Source organism: Lepidochelys kempii, chromosome 2, assembly GCF_965140285.1.
Source record: "Lepidochelys kempii isolate rLepKem1 chromosome 2, rLepKem1.hap1, whole genome shotgun sequence".
In the NCBI taxonomy this organism is placed as follows: domain Eukaryota; kingdom Metazoa; phylum Chordata; order Testudines; family Cheloniidae; genus Lepidochelys; species Lepidochelys kempii.
In genome coordinates this window covers 168,117,428-168,135,341 of record NC_136381.1, presented here as the reverse complement: position 1 = coordinate 168,135,341, position 17,914 = coordinate 168,117,428, and the positions used below count along the sequence as shown (strand labels likewise).

The 17,914-nt window shown below is 42.3% G+C and overlaps 1 protein-coding gene across 5 annotated transcripts in view; it reads right to left on the bottom strand.

Moving 5' to 3' along the window:
* The window catches only part of ZPBP (zona pellucida binding protein), a 69,916-nt gene extending 53,530 nt beyond the window's left edge, over window positions 1–16,386 (bottom strand). For 3 of the 5 annotated variants that reach the window (XR_012157018.1, XM_073329476.1, XM_073329477.1), the window contains exons 1-3: window positions 16,060–16,386; window positions 4,505–4,585; window positions 2,702–2,827 (exon numbers count right to left, since the gene is read on the bottom strand). Coding sequence is in view for 2 of the 5 variants with exons in the window: in XM_073329476.1 (XP_073185577.1) it covers window positions 2,702–2,827; window positions 4,505–4,585; window positions 16,060–16,201 (349 nt within the window). In the remaining 3 variants the exon portion in view is untranslated. Of the gene's footprint in view, window positions 1–2,701; window positions 2,828–4,504; window positions 4,586–6,589; window positions 6,776–16,059 lie in introns of all 5 variants that reach the window. The other 2 variants (XR_012157019.1, XR_012157020.1) reach the window with 2 other exon arrangements.
* Window positions 16,387–17,914: the final 1,528 nt, after the last annotated feature.

Below are 17,914 nucleotides of genomic sequence, written 5' to 3'. Positions count from 1 at the left end.
GAAGGAAGTGAATGCAAGCGTTTCTCATTGCTCTAAGTTCTAAACGATTAACGTGAAGATGCTCTTGTGACAATTTGCCTTGGATTGTGTGTGACCCTGGATATGTTTCCCATCCCAAGAGGGATGTGTCTGATCTTAAAATGATGGTAAGAGGAGCTTGAACAAAAGAGAGTCTGGCACAGACCCTTTGGTCCTTCCACTAGTTGAGTGTTTGCAGAATGCAGGTGGGTACAGACACCTGTTTGTCCAGGCTGTGCTTGTTCGGTATACATACTTACACTGTCTTGGGCCATCCTTGAAGGCATCAGAGATGTAAGCTTGAACCTTCGTAAACCAACACTCCAGATATCACATGCTGCAGTAGTTGAAGACAATTCCTTAGTGAGGTTTGAGGGCTGAGTTGGATCTTTGAGATGAGATTCCTTAGGGTGAGAAATCTGTCAGGCGGTTGGTAAGCACTGCCCACCACCACATCCAAAAACCCCTACGAAATCTATCTACTGTACCGGTGTCAAAGCGGACTTCAAGGTTTAATTGGACTGTGTGTTCTCGCCACATGCATGGGTGCCAGAAGTTTTTCCCTCAGTGGTATCCAGAGGGGACCTGCTTGCACCCTCCGGAGTGGCGCACATATGTGCTGGTATAAGGAGCGCACCCAGCTCCCTCCCCGCTAGAACACCGACGGAGGAGAAGGAGGGTAGATCATTGAATGGACATGAGCAACACATCTCTAAGAACAGTTACGAAAGGTTAGTAACTGCTTTTTCTTCTTCGAGTGCTTGCTCATGTCCATTCCATGTTAGGTGACTGCCAAGCAGTATCTCTGGATGCAGGTAGGAGTTTATGGACGTGTCGATTGCAACACAGCTCTGCCAAAGCCAGCATCATCTCTGGCCTGCTGGGTGATGGCACAGTCCGTTGTGAAGGTATGTACTGACGACCACATTGCAGTCCTGCAGATGTCCTGTATAGGGACCTGCTCCAGGAAGGCTGTCAATGATGCCTGAGCTCTAATAGAATGGGCCATCAGTGGAGGCATAAGCTGTGCCATCTCATAGCAAGTATGGATGCAGGTGGTGATCCAAGGCAAGATCCTTTGAGAAGATGCCGGAAGGCCTTTCATCCAGTCAGCCATCGCGAAGAGTTGAGTTGATCTGCGGAAGGGCTTAGTACCCTTCAGACAGAAAGCCAGGGCATGCCTTATAGGGTTTGCAGACACCTCTCTTAGTTGGACGGGTGAGGCCTTGGACAGAACACCAGGACGAAGATGTCCTGGTTAACATGGAAGTGCAACACCACCTTTGGCAGGAAAGCAGGATGGGATGCAACTGAACTATATCCTTGTAGAACACCATGTACGGGGGCTCCAATGTAAGGGATTTAATCTCGGAGACTCACCTCGCTGAAGTGATAGCTACAAGGAAAGCGACCTTCCACAACAGGTGTGAAAGAGAGCAGGAGGCTAGAGGCTCAAAGGGAGGGCCAGTCAGCCTACAGAGGACTAGGTTGAGGTCCCATTGGGGAACCAGGTCCTGGACCGGTATAAAAAGTCTTTCAAGGTCATTCAGGAACCTGATTGTCATCTCATGGAAGAATGCTGATCTGCCTTGGCTGTGGAGACAGAAGACTGATATGGCCACCAGGTGCACCTTGATCAAAGAGAAGGCCAGGCCCTCGTGCCTTATTAAGTAAAGCAGGTAATCCAGAATGGACTGCAGAGGCGACCTGGTCAGGTTGATATTCCACTCCGACACCCAGCAGAAGAAGCACTTCCATTTTGCCAGGTAAGTCACTCTCATGGAGGGCTTTCTACTTTCCAAAAGAACCCGCTGGACAGGACTAGAGTAGGCCTAGCATGGAATGGACATGAGCAAGCACTCAAAGAAGAAATACTTTTTTCGCCACCTTCCCCAATTTTTTTTTTTTATAATTACATATAGTGTGATACAGGAGAGCCAGGGAGCAGTGGGAGAGTGCTAGAGTGGAAATATATAAACTCAAGGCTAATTAAGGCATGGTTCCCTGTAGACTAGGGAAGGTGGCTGCAGGTTAATTGGAGCACCTGCCATCAATTAAGGCCCTGTTAGGAACCTAATAAAACCCCCTGCTTCACGCAGACAGAGGAAGAGGAGAAAGGAGAGAGGACTGGAGCTTGGAGGTGTGCTGTGAGACCTGGAAAAATCAGAGAACTGAAGTAAGGGGGACCCTGCCCAGTAGGGGAGGGAGATTCCCTTCCCCAGCATCTAAGGACGGCAGGTACCCCACCCAAGGGGAAAGAGGGTTAGAACACACAGGGGTTGAGAGGGGCTTGGGCTCAGAGTGAGGAGCAAACCCAGACCTCTCCCCCGCTTCCCTCCTTTACTACCTTCCTGGGCCACTAGCGGAGCCATCGACGCCCCAAGAACAGGGGCAAGGGGTGGTATCTTAGCTCCCCGCCAAGAAAAGCACAGGACTCACCAGACTAACATCGGCCATCTTGTCACAACAGTTACTTCAATTTCATCTTAAAATTTCTGTTTTACCTTTCCCTTCCACCTACGTGGTTTAGGTGCAGTTTTGTTAACCATACTTCTTTTTTAAAAACTCTTTGAGAAGCAGGAACATAATAAATCCGGTAAGTAATATTCCATCCCAAGTTAGATATCAACACATATACCACCATAGGAAAAATTAAGAATGAAGCAAGAAAACAAATCTCTACCTGCAACAAGGTCACCTCCTGGTCCATGCCATTGGAATACTGGATCTATCAGCTCTGAATTTCGTAGCCGATTTGTTACACATAGAATACGTGGACTGTTGTGATTCAACTTGACATAAATTTTGACTGAAAATACAACATATGGTAATTAGCAAGTTTCTTAGGTAATAAATTGTCTGTACAGTCAAGTAAGATAATAACCACAATCTTAAAATATATGTTTGAAGAATGACCCAAGATATTGGGATGGGTCCTCTTATTTCCATCACCAGACGTGAAATGTTAAAAACATTCTTTTTCTGTCCTACATGAAATCAAATGAAAAGCACTGGAGATTTGTTCCAGTTCTATTTCATATTCTTCTATAACATCTAGGTCTCTTCTACCTGACTTGATTTAATCTAGTTCTCTAAAAAGAACAGTACCTCCTAGTGCCCACCAATGACCCTTTTGACAGAACAGAATATGTTTGCATATTAATCCAATGGGTTCTCACTTGTGGGGTTCTGCAGAGTTTTATTTTGTCTCCCCTAGAGTTCAATTTGTACATAAAGTCAATGTGCGGGGACAGAGAGTTAGCTTGGAGCCTGGGTAATTTTGCCATTATAATAGGCTCTTGCAGTTCTAGCTGGCCTGTGAAAATGTGGATTGGGGGCCTTCTTTGTGCCCTTTCAAAAATTTATGTGGAACCATCCATAATTTTAACAGTAAGAATCTAACTCAGGAGAAGATAGGTGTATAGGAAGTACCCACAATCCCACAAGAACCTTTAGAAGCTGCTTTCCTGACCTTATGTGGCATGGAACATAAACTTTGTTGTGTGTGATGAATGAGTATTTCTATTCCACAAAAAAGAGAGGTTTCAGAGTAACAGCCGTGTTAGTCTGTATTTGCAAAAAGAAAAGGAGTACTTGTGGCACCTTAGAGACTAACCAACTAACCAATTTATTTGAGCATGAGCTTTCGTGAGCTACAGCTCACTTCATCACTTCACTCGGATGAAGTGAGCTATAGCTCATGCTCAAATAAATTGGTTAGTTGGTTAGTCTCTAAGGTGCCACAAGTACTCCTTTTCTTTTTACAAAAAAGAAAGATTTAGTTAAGGTATTAAGGTTGTAAGTATGTTACAGTGAAATCCAGGTAACTCCAAAACACAGTATTACATTTTGTTTACCAAAATTCTATACCTTTTAAATAAACCAAATGTTAGGCTGGGAAATTAACAATTAAAGGATCCAGCTAGTTCTCCAGTGCCATATTACTCACCACCTCCCACTTGGTTTACATTACTCACCCAATCTTAAACTTAATCCTTTAAAATTTGCAAAAAAAATACAGTCATAGGTCAAAACACAAATTATAGGGAGAATATAAAATCCCATTTCCAATCCAAAGGCACAGGTATTTGGCAAGGTCTGCATCTGAGGGAGAAAGTCACAACTGTTGTGCAAAAACACCGGTGGGGAAAAATTATCTCTAAACTACAAATCTCATAAATGAAGGATGGGCACACCTGCTTCTCAATGGGAAAAGAATCCATCCCCAGCATGCTCCAGATCCTTCCCCACAAGACATCTTTCTTTCTTATTTGGATAAAGTATTAGCCAACTCACTCTTATGCAAATCCCTATCTCGGCCAACCAAAAAGGAAGCAACCACACTCCACCATCTGGGTCTGTTAAAAAGGGGATATAGGAGTTGCTTGCTATTAGCATACTAATGGCAAAATAGTGACCATAGTCCCCATAATTATTATTTTAACCATCAGTAAAAACTAAGGTTTATTATTCCATTTATGAATACCTGGAAATGTGGTTGATCCTACTATTTTCAAATCATTATGTTTTGGATTTGCACTTCCAGAGAATCTCCTTGAAGACTGAACTGTCAAAATATAAAAATTAAAATAAGAATTTAAACTTATCTGGAAAAGCGAACAGTGAATTTATAGGCTGATTCTAAGCTTTAATAGATGTGTTCTATTATTTGTAGTGGGGTAGCACCATTAATACTAGGTCTGAATAGAACAATTTTATACAAAAGTACCTCCCATTAAGTCAAATGACTAAGGCATGGATTCATAAAAGCATCCCTATTATACACTGCACTAAAGCACATACTTAACTTTAAGCACATTCTTAAATATTACACAAGTGCATAAGCCCTGTTCAGAATAGGGACAGATTTAAACATGTACCTTTCTGAATAGGTCCCTTAATCTGTGTACTGACCATTAATAAAACAAGTTTAACCATATTTATTTTATTACGGTAATCTCATAATTAGAACCAATCTGAAATAAATGTATACACTACAAATTTAACCATTTTCTGCATTTAAGAATGCTGTACACCAAACAGCAATACATAAGAATCAATGCCTGCTCACCTTACACCAAACTCCCCTTGAATTCTGACTTCCCCAAACAGTAACTTGAATACATTACTAACCTATATTAAGGCACAATTTAACAGCATGTATATTATACCCTGCAACTTTGGTTCCTCATCCCAGGCCCCCGTTTCCTCAGCTCTATGTCCCAATCTTCCCACCACCCCCAAACCCTTTTCCTACCACCTCAGGGAACCCGTCTACATTCCAGTCAAGTTGCTTCCTCCCCCTTGCTCCCTGGGAGCCAGCATGGAGACCACTGAGAGCACAGAAGACCCAGTCTTGCTGCTATCAGTTCCTGTTCCTGACACCCCCAGGCTCTTAATAGTGAGGAGGAGCAACTGCAGGGAAAGCCTTGCTCTGCTCCTTCATCCCTGGGCTGGAGCATGCTTAGTACAATCTTCGAAGCATTGCCAAACGTGTTAACTGAGATTTTCTGGGGCTCATAATTTGGCCAAATTTTGGCAAATTTTCATGGAGATGATCAAGAGTATCCCTGACACAAGGGCAATACCCCATGACAAATCTTGAGTCCCTGCTCCAAAGAATGGGGCACTAGAGCATCTCAATTTAACAGTTTTAAGAATTTTTTAACATAGACAGAACAATGTATTTTTTCCACAATTCTTGTTCTAAGAAACGGTTGAACCATTTTTGCTAAAATTTTCAAAAACAATTCAAGCTAAGGTAGGCATCTGGCATGGAAAATTACAGCCCAAAGGTTAAAGTTTGACAAATGTATAAGAAACTGAAAACAGCATCTTATAGTGGAAAGCGTTGGGCAATTTTAACAATAGGTATCACTACCTACACTGCCTTTCATATACAAACATGCATGACTTTGGGGGGGGGGGGGGAAGGGGCAGTAACCACAGCATTATAATGAAGGCATTTTTAGTGTTTGAGGCCACAGATTAGATTAAACTGATTTTTAAAGACAGGATTTTTTCATATTTTCACTTTCATGGTGACACTACAGGGCAGAATTAAGGATGTTTGAATGCCTTAATATTGTATTTCCATACAATAACATGTTTTTGGATCTCTCTTAAGTATAAGTTTAACTCTCAATTTTCCAATTTGTAATGCTTGGTTTGGGGATAAATTACAACAGCTCTGTATTTTTTTAAAATCACTAATTACTGTTACATACTCTCAGTCTTACCTCCATTTTACCAGTATTTTATCTTGGAATTTCCTTGGTTTATTTTAAAGTTAAAAGCTAATGAACATGAACACTAAATAAGAAATCCAACGAAAATGCAACCATGTGCTATTTCTAGTTATTTGAAGAGATGTACTGTTAACTTTAAACCTTATCCACTCATACATCAGAGCAGCACAAAGCAGCCAACCCATTTAAACCAGGTTCACAGCAACTTTGCATCACTGGAACAGCACAGAACAGCTGGCTATTATCGTGCAACTGACTTATTGGTTATTGGGCAGTATTAGTGAGACTGGTGCTATGTGAGAGGAGTGAAGGGTGCCCCGTACCTGAACCCCTGTGTCTCCACTTCGAAGGTTCCCACTGTATTCCTATGTCAGATCCCCCAGCAGAGTTGTCTGGATGTGCAGTGGAGCTGTGGCAGCAGTGCCTTGAGGAGTTTTCAAATACTGATGCCAAAGCTAGCATGTGGTCTTGGAACTTTTAAAGAGCAGTGACAGTTGGGTCAAAGTAATCTGCCAATAAGAATTCATGGCACATGACCGCAGTCTATCCCATACCACTGACTCCTTACAATCAAAATAACCATTGCATGCAAATTAACTGCAGAAGGATGGTGATGGAGTGAGATACTTCTGAGATAACAATGGCCCATTTAAGAGTTACCTGAGTTGTTTACCTGACTCCATATGTTCATAAACAATTAGGTACAACACTGTAATTAAGTTAAATTATTAAATCTAATTTTTTCAAATATAGCCTATGAACAAGATACCATTTTTAACTATGTGGGAAATTCAGAGTGTTGTTAGTCTGTTATCATTTAGAACTGAGAAAAAGACTCACGCTAAATTTCTTAAAGGACTCAGTTTTTAATTACTATTATTAGCTCACACTAATTAACAGATTTACTTGTAAATGCTCAGAAATTCATGCTGTACTCAAATAGTAAAATGATGTAAATCAGCGGACGATATGCTGTATTGTATTTATACTTATGAAGGTTGAATACATGGATTTAAGTGCAAAATAGAACTCAATCTTAACTACAAAGTCACGACTGGTGACAACATATCTAGATATAGATGTGTTACAAAACAAGCAGCTCTTACAACTACAGAGTGAGCTACAATTTAGAATCTACTTTATTTTTATGTTTAAATACTCAAACTTAAGGTTGCAACCACTGCATTAAATTTAATTGAGTCCTTATAGTAGACCAATCCATTCTTAACTCTGAATTTCCCCCTTAGAATTAGAATCAGACTTTTAAAGTTATTTTAACCTGTGAGTACTATATATTCAAGCAGATATAAAGCAAGTAGGGCTATTGATTAATCGCAGTTAACTCACATGATTAACTCAAAAAAATTAACTGTGATTAAGAAAATTAATCGCAATTAACTGCACTATGAAACAATAGAATACCAATTGAAATTTAATATTTTTGTATGTTTTTCTACATTTTCAAATATATTGATTTCTATTACAACACAGAATACAAAGCGTAGAGTACTTTGTATTTCTTTATTGTAGTTTTTATTAAATATTTGCACTGTAAAATTGATAAACAAAAGATATAGTATTTTTCAATTCACCTCACACAAGTACTGTAGTGCAATCCCTATTGTGAAAGTGTAACTTACAAATGTAGATTTTTTTTTTGGTTACATAACTGGACTCAAAAACAAAACAATGTAATACTTTATAGCCTACAAATCCATTCAGTCCTACTTCTTATTCAGCCAATCACTAAAACAAACAAGTTTGTTTACATTTACGGGAGATACTGGTGACTGCTTCTTATTTACGTCACCTGAAAGTGAGAACAGGCATTCACATGGCACTTCTGTAGCCGGCATTGCAAGATATTTATGTGCCAGATATGCTAAACATTCGTGTGCCCCTTCACGCTTCAGCCACCATTCTGGAGGTCATGCTTCCATGCTGGTGATGTTTGTTAAAAAAATGTGTTAATTAAATTTGTGACTGAACTCCTTTTGGGAGAATTTTATGTCTCCTGTTCTGTTTTACCCATATTCTGCCATATATTTCATGGTATAGCAGTCTCAGATGATGACCCAGCACATGTTGTTTGATTTACGAACACTGTCACTACAGATTTGACAAAACGCAAAGAAGGTACCAATGTGAGATTTTTAAAAATAGCTACAGCTGTCGACCCAAGGTTTAAGAATCTGAAGTGCCTTCCAAAATCTGCGAGGGATGAGGTGTGGAGCATGCTTTCAGAAGTCTTAAAAGAGCAACATTTTGATGCAAAAACTACAGAACCCGAACCACCAAAAAAGAAAATCAACCTTCTGCTGGTGGCATTTGACTCAGATGATGAAAATGAATATGCATCGGTCCGCTGTGCTTTGGATTGTTATCGAGCAGAACCCATCACCAGCATGAATGCATATATTCTGGAATGGTGGTTGAAGCATGAAGGGACATATGAATCTTCAGCGCATCTGGCACGTAAATATCTTGCGACACCAGTTACAACACTGCCATGTGAACGCCTGTTCTCACTTTCAGGTGACGCTGTAAACAAGAAGCAGGTAGAATTATCTCCTGCAAATGTAACCAAACTTGTCTGTCTGAGCGATTGGCTGAAGTAGTACCGAGTGGACTTGTAGGCTCTAAAGTTTGACATTGTTTTACTTTTTAATGCAGTTTTTTTACTACATAATTCTACATCTCTACATTCTGTAGTGAGATTGCACTACAGTACTTATATTAGGTGAATTGAAATATACAATTTGTTTTGTTTTTTTACAGTGCAAATATTTGTAATCAAAAATAAATATAAATTGAACACTGTACGCTTTGTATTCGGTGTTGTAATTGAAATCAATATATTTGAAAATGTAGAAGACATCCAAAAATATTTAAATAAATGATATATTATTGTTTAACAGTGCGATTAATCGCTTAATTTTTATAATTGTGCAATTAATTGCAATTAATTTTTTAAATTGCTTGACAGCCCTAAAATCAAGTTTTATGAGAAACAATCAGGTCTGACAGAAATATAAAACTTCTGAAGGAAAGACAAAAAAAATATAGTCAGTCATTCTAGTACAAGTCAGACAAGCCTTTCTGTTGTACACCTGCTGGAATCAGAAATAAGCAAGGGTACACGGTTAACATTCTTGTTAGGCTTCGGTTACCCATTATTCTATGTTCTTTGTCTCCACCCATTATTTGGAAACAACATAACCGTACAACGATGTAAGATATGTACCAGTATATAATTTTAAATTAGGCAGATTACTTGGAAACTTGTAAGAAGCCAGATAAATTAAGAAATAAGAATACTTAACACAATTTAGAGGTTTAGCAAAAATATTGAAAATTTGAATACATCAATATAAATATTAATACAATTTTATAAATTTATCCAAAGTAATTATAGTTTTAGCACAAATAATTTGGTGTGAAAAACAATCACTTAAACTGGTCATCCAATTTTTTTTTTTGCAGTGTTGATCCCACGACGTGAGATAACAACATCTTTTACTGGACAAACTTCCACCAACAGAGAAGTTGTTCCAATAGAAAATATTACATCACCCACCTTGTGTGTCTCATATCATATTTTAAAGACCTTGTACAATGCAACATTTGACAGTACAGATTAACAACATGCACCATTTCATTCCCCTATATTCTCAAAGTAAAAGCAATGATGAATAAATTGATTACTCTGTAGGAAAACAGTCATATGTGAAAGGTACTTGTCAGGGACATAGGAGATTTGGGTTCAATTCCCACCTCTACCATAGGTTTCCTGATAATGGGCAAGTAACTTCATCTCTGTCCCTCAGATCTCTATCTGCAGAATACGGCTAATAATACTTCACCACATAAGGTAGCTGTGAAGATAAATACTTGGGAGGAACTCAGATCTTGCCATGATGGGAGCCAGATAAGTATGTGAGATACCATCTTTCAACAAATTTGTCTGTGTCATCTCAGAAGGTAAGCACAACTCTCCACAGAGATGTGCTCAGGCAGTAGAAAGCAACAGTCTGTCTTCCCTTGGAATTTGTCATTCAAAAATGCAGTCATAGCCATCACAGAGTAGACACATTCCTGATGAACTTCTGTGATTAATAGTTCCATTAATTTTCCAATAGTTCTTTATACTTTGTCACTTTCACACTTTGCTTGAAAGGACCACCATGTCAAATAAATTTCCTTTCTCCCAAAAAGACATCCTGAAGGATTTCAGCCTTCTTACACCACTGTTAAATTTAGGTCTCTTAGAATACTGTTGCACATATACAAGAGCTGAATTAATCTTCTCATTAAAACATGGACCTCCAAAGAACAGAGGACCAGATTCTCAGACAATGTAAATAAGAACAAGTGCCTTGACTTCAATGAAGCTATGCTAGTTTACATCAATTCATAATATGACCCAAGGACTACAGTGATTTTTATGGACTCCTTTTGCCTATACTATGTAATGTATAATTTGGCTGGGACAGATTAAGAACATTTTATGGACTGACACCAATTAACTTATACGCCATGACTAAACGTTTTAATGTTGATTTAACTAGAGCAGTAGAATATAAAGTAGGAATGAATGAATCCAGGTTTTTATTTGTTTTTTCTTTCCTGTTGAATAGCAGGTCTGGACCTAAATAACACAATATCTTGACATCACTGGTTAACTTGCACAATAAGATGAACATAAAAAATTGTAAGCAGCTGAAAACAGGATTATAACTGAAACCCTCAGGCAAACTTCACTATACCTAGGGACCTACCAAATTCACGGCTATAAAAACTGCATCATGAACTGTGAAATCTGTTATTTTGTGTACTTTTACCCTATACTATACAGATTTCACAGGGGAGGCCAGCATTTCTCAAACTGGGGGTCCCGTCCCAAAAGGGGGTTCGCAAGGTTATTGTGTGTGTGTGTGGGGGGGGTGTTTTGTGGTATTGCCACCGTTACTTCTGCGCTGCCTACAGAGCTGGATGGCCAGAGAGTGTCAACTGCTGGCAAGGTACCAGATCTGAAGGCAGCAGCAGCGCAAAAGTGAAGGTGGCAATACCACGACTCCCCCTACATAATCTTGCAACCCATTCCCACAACCCGCTTTTGGGTCAGGATCCCCTATAGTTACAGCACTGTGAAATTTCAGATTTAAATGTCTAAAATCATGAAATTCACAATTTTTAAAATCCTATGACCATGAAATTGACCAAAATGGACTGTGAATTTGGTAGGGTCTTAACTATAGTGAATACTCCTGATTTAATTACACATACACATATTTTTCTTTAAGCAAGCTCTATGGGCAAGTTAGAGATTAGTTATAATAGCAGTTGCAGTTCTAATACCACAATAATGACAAACTAGCAATATGGAAAGCTGCCAGCAGAGCAGTACCTTGGTGGTAATCACTTTCTCTTTTGTTTGCTTCCTATGGTTGTATGAGAATATTACCCAAAAAGTTTTCACTTTTAACTTTTCAATGCTGACTAATTTATTGACTTGATATTCAAACTTATTGATAAATTGACACCTGTTCACAGAACTCCTCTGAAAGAGCTGCTTAACAATGCTTAAAATTACAATATATATTTTTTCAAGGTTTCCTCTATGTCCCTGTCGGAACCCAGAGAACTAACACACACACACACAATCATCTTAGATTTATATCTCCAAGCACCACCTTTGCCTGTCTGGGCAAACAAGAGATTGGAATCAAACTAGAGTCCTTCATATGTTAGGGCAGAGCAAAATAATACAACAATCCCAGTGTGAAAGAAATGTTCCACATATCTGTGAAAAGCCTCTAAAACTCATTTAGATGTTTCATTGCATATATGCAGCTAGAAAGATGGAAACTGACAAGCTGAAAACAGATGTATAGTATTGATAGGGGGATGTTCTTGCTGTACTTAATGAATACAATCCTGGGGAGAATATTTTACATTAATATATTACACCCAAAGATGGAGCTCTTGAACCACTGATATAAAAAAAATTGAAAAAAGTAAAGGTTATGCAGTTGTGTATACCAGGGTGTAGAAGACAAAGATTCTAGAATTATCCGATTCTCCCTCAGAACAGGAGATAATTTAGACCAGAGGTGGGCAAACATTTTGGCCCGAGGGCCACATCTGGAAATAGAAACTGTATGGCAGTCCATGAATGCTCACAAAATTGGGGTTGGGGTGCGGGAGGGGGTGAGGGCTCTAGTTGGGGTTGCAAGCTCCGGGATGGGGACAGAAATGAGTTCAGAGTGAGGGAGGGGCTCTGGGTTGGGGAGTGGTGGGGGGCCAGGGGTCTGGCAGGGGGGGTGGGCTCTGGGGTGGGGATGGGGATAAGGAGTTTGGGGTGTAGGAGGGTGCTCTGGGCTGAGGGGTTTGGAGGGCAGGAGGGTAATCACGGCTGGGGTCTGGGAAGGGGTGTAGGCTCCGGCTGGGGGTGCAGGCTCTGGGGTGGGGCTGGAGATGAGGGGTTTGGGGGTGAAGGAGGGTGCTTGGGTTTGAGGGGTTCAGAGGACAGGAGGGAGATCAGAGCAGGGGTTTGGGGAGAGCTTCAGGGGTGCAGGCTCCAGGCGGCACTTACCTCAAGGGGCTCCCAGAAGCAGCAGCATGTCCCTTCTCCAGCTCCTACATGGAGGTGTGGCCAGGCGGCTCTGCACGCTGCCCCGTCCGTAGGCACCACCCCTGCAGCTCCCAATGGCCACGGTTCCCAGCCAATGGGAGCTGCGAGGGCGGCACTTGGGGTGGGGACAGTGTGCAGAGAGGAGCCCCCTGGCTGCCCCTACGCATAGGAGCCAGAGCAGGGCCATGATGCTGCTTCCGGGAGCCACGTAGAGCACTGGAGTGGGGAAAGCCCCAGACCCCGCTCCACAGCAGGAGCTCGAGGGACAGCTTAAAATGGCTGGTGGCCCGTAGTTTGCCCACTCCTGATTTAGACCCCCAAGAGCCATGCTGACACTGTGTGCCAGATTTTCAAAACACACCTTAGCTTTTGTTCCTTCAGTTGTTTGCAGGTGCAGCTTAGTCATTTTGATGTCAAAGCCCTAACTTCATGCATTGCATATTTTTTGACAACCTTTGAACCACATTTGTCTAAGTTATTCTTCTCCAGCTTTTTTCAGATTTCCTACTTTATTTGAATTCCTTTTCCCTCCTCCTGATCTCCATGAACCCAAATGCTCCTACTGCAATAGTCTGGAGCACAGAGTCCTCTTCCCACTCTCACTTCCAACTGGATTCATTAAAATTGGATAGGTTGAACAATTCAAGTTAACTTTAGTCACAGAAAGTGAAAAACTAAAGTTTAATTAAAGCCACCAAGCACTGCAGAAAGGACAACAAAGTTCACTGTGGAAAAATCAAGGAAGCAATTTTAAATTTGCCTTTTTTTAAAAACAATCTTTGAGCATCCCCAACCCAATCCAGCTTCTGAACTTTACAGGAAATGCAGAAGCTTTTAAGTTTTATCCATCCTAAAAAAGTGAACTGAGAGTTCTGAAACAGCTCCTAAGACAGCTTTCAAAGCAATTTGCCTTGTAATATCTGTGGAATGCCACTACTACACTAGAAACCTCAGAGGGCCTGATTTTCCACTGCCTTATACTGTACCATCTCTGACTTCCTCAATCATGGGACCAGCCTGATACAACATAAACCCCATCACTAAGTTTTTGCAGCCTGCGTGGGAGGGACCATTGCAGCAGGTAGTGATCACTGAGGTGCTGTGGGCTCACTGGCCATGCAAAGAGGAATCCACACCACCTGAATTCACTGATGAAAAATTCACTGGGGAAATTCTCAGGACAGCAAATCCAACAGCATTGTGACTGCTGTGTGCCTCCAAATCAAGACCAAGGATCTGTCACAGTAAGCGCAATATGGATAAAATACTAGCAGTCTGCTTTGGAAGCATTTTAAACCCACTCTGTACTCACTTTACACAGGTGTAAATACTACACAACATGAAAGGCAGTAGGGAATCTGGCTCAGTTTCCCTGATATTTTTCTGTAGGGGGCAAATTCCAACTCTTGACCAAAAGTAACAGATGGATTCCCCCAATATCTTATAGACCAGGTCTATCTGTGTGGAGGCCCTGCATTTCCAAACTGGCTCCTCTATTCTTCTCCTGCTTCCAGATAGTAGAGCTATGATGCTGTCACACAACCAGGGCTTCTCCTGACAATTGCTGACCCGAGAATCTTACTTTGACATGGAGGGAACACTAATAAAAAAAAAAACAGGCTATATAATGTAATTCTATCAACCCTATAAAATATTATTATTAATTCTGCAGTCTCAGAACAAAAACTAAAATCAAATAGTAAAATTACTCAACTTTAAAACAATTCATCAGAACATTAAATTTGGTCTGAAAATGGTAGTGGCAAAAAATAGAGTTTAAAGATGTGTTTTGAATAATTAAACTATTAACTAATAAAATATTATTACTAGAATGCTAAATTGGCATAGTTTCAGTTTATTTAGAAATGAAAATTCTTTAAAGTGATGGAAAATGTTGGCACAAGACTATGGTAATTACTACAAAATTTTAATTATGTTTTGAAATGATTCTGTAGCGATTTCTGCAGCAAATATATATAGCTAGCTAGTTTACTTACTCTAATATTCAAGTATTTTCCTTGTGATTTTAATTACAAATGGTATTTCTCAGCTGTCTGATGATGGAAATGATTATGCTGAAATGCTATCATTTTAGCAACAGAAGTATGAAAGCACAGTGGGAGAGACTGAAATCCAGTTTCCATTCTGCTCTAACAGTTTAATCATAAGAATTCTTATACTTAAAATGTTTATTTAAAAAAAAATCTATAAATCTCTCCTTTGACTGCTACTCAACTACTAAAGCAGTTTGTATATTAGTTTGGAGTCCCTTCCATAGCACTGTAAGAAAGCTAGTGTCAAAAATGACAGGTTTCAGAGTAACAGCCGTGTTAGTCTGTATTCACAAAAAGAAAAGGAGTACTTGTGGCACCTTAGAGACTTACCAATTTATTTGAGCATAAGCTTTCGTGAGCTACAGCTCACTTCATCGGATGCATACTGTGGAAACTGCAGAAGACATTACATACACAGAGACCATGAAACAATTTCAGTGAGATGGACACCCAAGGCAGATAGCTCAAATATGCCAACTGTAATTAAGACATTTTAAAGAAACATTTCACACTTCACTATGGCAGGTGTGTCACATCTTTGGACTTTCTAGATGGCTTGGCCTGACTAAAGTTTTTCTTTAAAAATATAAAAGGCACAGAGGATTATGCCTTTCAGTAAACTGGAGACAAAAAAATTCTTCAAGGTTCTTTGTCCTCTTAAAGCAATCTAAACTCAGTCGCCATCAGCGGCTCCCCCCTGTAATAAATGGGGTTCATTATTTGCAATAGTTTTATTATCTATCATGTAATATTTAAAGTTACTGAACTTGTTGTCAGTCTGTATCCTCAAAAAGAAAAGAAGGACTCGTGGCACCTTACAGACTAACCAATTTATTTGAGCACTGCATCCGATGGAGTGAGCTGTAGCTCACGAAAGCTCATGCTCAAATAAATTGGTTAGTCTCTAAGGAGCCACAAGCCCTCCTGTTCTTTTTGTGAATTTACTGTGTTATTCTATTGTATTAATTATGACTATCCACCTATTATGATGTTCTTTATTTGCACCCGCGTTATTGCAGCACTTAGGACCAAGACATTAGCGATAAAAAAATTAAGATCACGCCTCTCCCAGGCCGCGCCAAAGCCGGGGGATGGGGGAAGGTACCTGCGGGGGGTCTCTGAAGCAGGAGGAAGAGGAAGGTGACGCCGAGCGCTGGAAGGCGGAAGGCCGAGGAGGGACAAGCCCCCACCCACCGCCTCCTACCCCGGCCCCGCCGGCGCGCAGCCCCGGGGGGCGAGTCCGCCATCCCTAAAGCCCCAGCGCCTCGCACCCCTCGGTCCTGTGCCTCGTGCGCGCGCGGCGGCCTAAAAGTTCGTTAGCCGGCGTCGAACGCCGGTGGCGTCACGCTGGCGCTCGAGCGGGAGGGGAAGAGGGCAGCGCAGCGAAGCCGGTGAGGCCCGGCGGCGGCGCGTGCCGACCGCGTGCGGCGCCCGCTTCCGCTCGTCAGTTCCGCTCCGTCCCCTGCGGGCGCCGCCGCGCTCGAAGCTCGAGACGGCGATTTCCTTTAAGGGCCTGAAGCCGCCGACTGGGGAGAGCGCCGTACTTTGTGACCTTCCATGACAAAGTGGGGTGGCCGGTGTTCACGGCCCGCGCCGACTGGCCGCGCTCCCCATTTGCCCCCCATTTGCGCTCCGCAGCCGGGCTTGCGTTCCCTGCCCCCGGGTCCGGCGGCCCAGCCCTTCCTTGGCAGGTGGCGCCGGCGCAGTGGGGAGCGTCCCGCGCGAGGGGGACTGAGCAGCCCAAGGCCCCGTGTCTCTGCAGCCAGGCTTTGACCGCTCTCCCCTCCCGGGCCCGGCAAGGCTCTGCGTGGAGGGCAGCGAGCAGCTCTGTGTGGGGAGCAAGCTGATCTTGGCGGGGGGGACAGATTCGCGAGCTTGGCTGGCTAGTGGGCCCCGGGGACCGATTAACTTTTTGTGGGCCTGGCTCCAGACATATTTGTGTGGGCCCCTGGGGAGTGATTGCAAAAGCACAGCGGGGCGGGAGGAGCTAGGGTTGGTCCCTGGGGCAAGGGAGGGGCTAGGGGTAAACTACAAGCACAGAGGGGGTAAACAGGTTTCCCTCTTCCCCCCTTCCGCCTCTGCCCACATAGAGCGGGTACCTACCTTCTCCCTGGTTCAGGCCCATTCTCTTCCTCTGCACTGAGCTGCTCCTCCTCCAGTGTGACATAGTGGGAATGTTCTTAATGTTTTCTCTGACTACTGTGTGGGTGCCTCAGTTTCCCCTAAGCATTTCTTAAGTATCTAGCTGGTGGGATAAGGGGGTGTGATGCTGTCTGAACAGAGAATGGTTGACACCCTGTGTCCTGGTAGCTGATGGCCTGGGCCCCTCCCCTGCAAGGTGCGAACTGAAGGTATTGGAGAACAGAGATCAGGTGGCCTCCTGGCCCTGGAAAGAGACAAAGGACAGAGGAGGAGCTGGAGGGAGTTGTAGTTTGGAGCTGGCTGGGGAAACAGAGGAAGGTCCAGCACTTGTGTCTGGGCTCCCTACCCCACAAGATGGACCTGACTGTGGGGTCCTATTTTCCATACCTACAAGCTCTGCTTTGACTGTGTTCCTTTCATCTAATAAACTTACTGTTTTATTGGCTGGCTGAGAGTCACGGTGAATCACAGGAAGTGGGGGGTGCAGGACCCTGACTCCCTCACACTCCGTGACAGCCAGCAGCAGCAGCAGGACAGATTCTCTTCCAGCCCTCTGGGGTGGGTGTTGGGAGTGGGAGGAGCGGAAGCTAATGTGGTTACTCCTATAACCGGACTTTTAGTTTCCAGTCAGCACTGCTAACCGGACACCCAGGTCTCATTTTCTACTGGAGTTTCCAGTCTAAAACTGGATACCTGGCAACAGGGATTCTAGAAAAGCCTGAAGGGGGTAGGAGGGGCAAGCATTCTTTTTAAAAGTGAGAGTGCTAAGCCTTGAGCCTTAAGCTGTGGGAAGTAAGGGGTGGGTGGGCTAGGGAGTG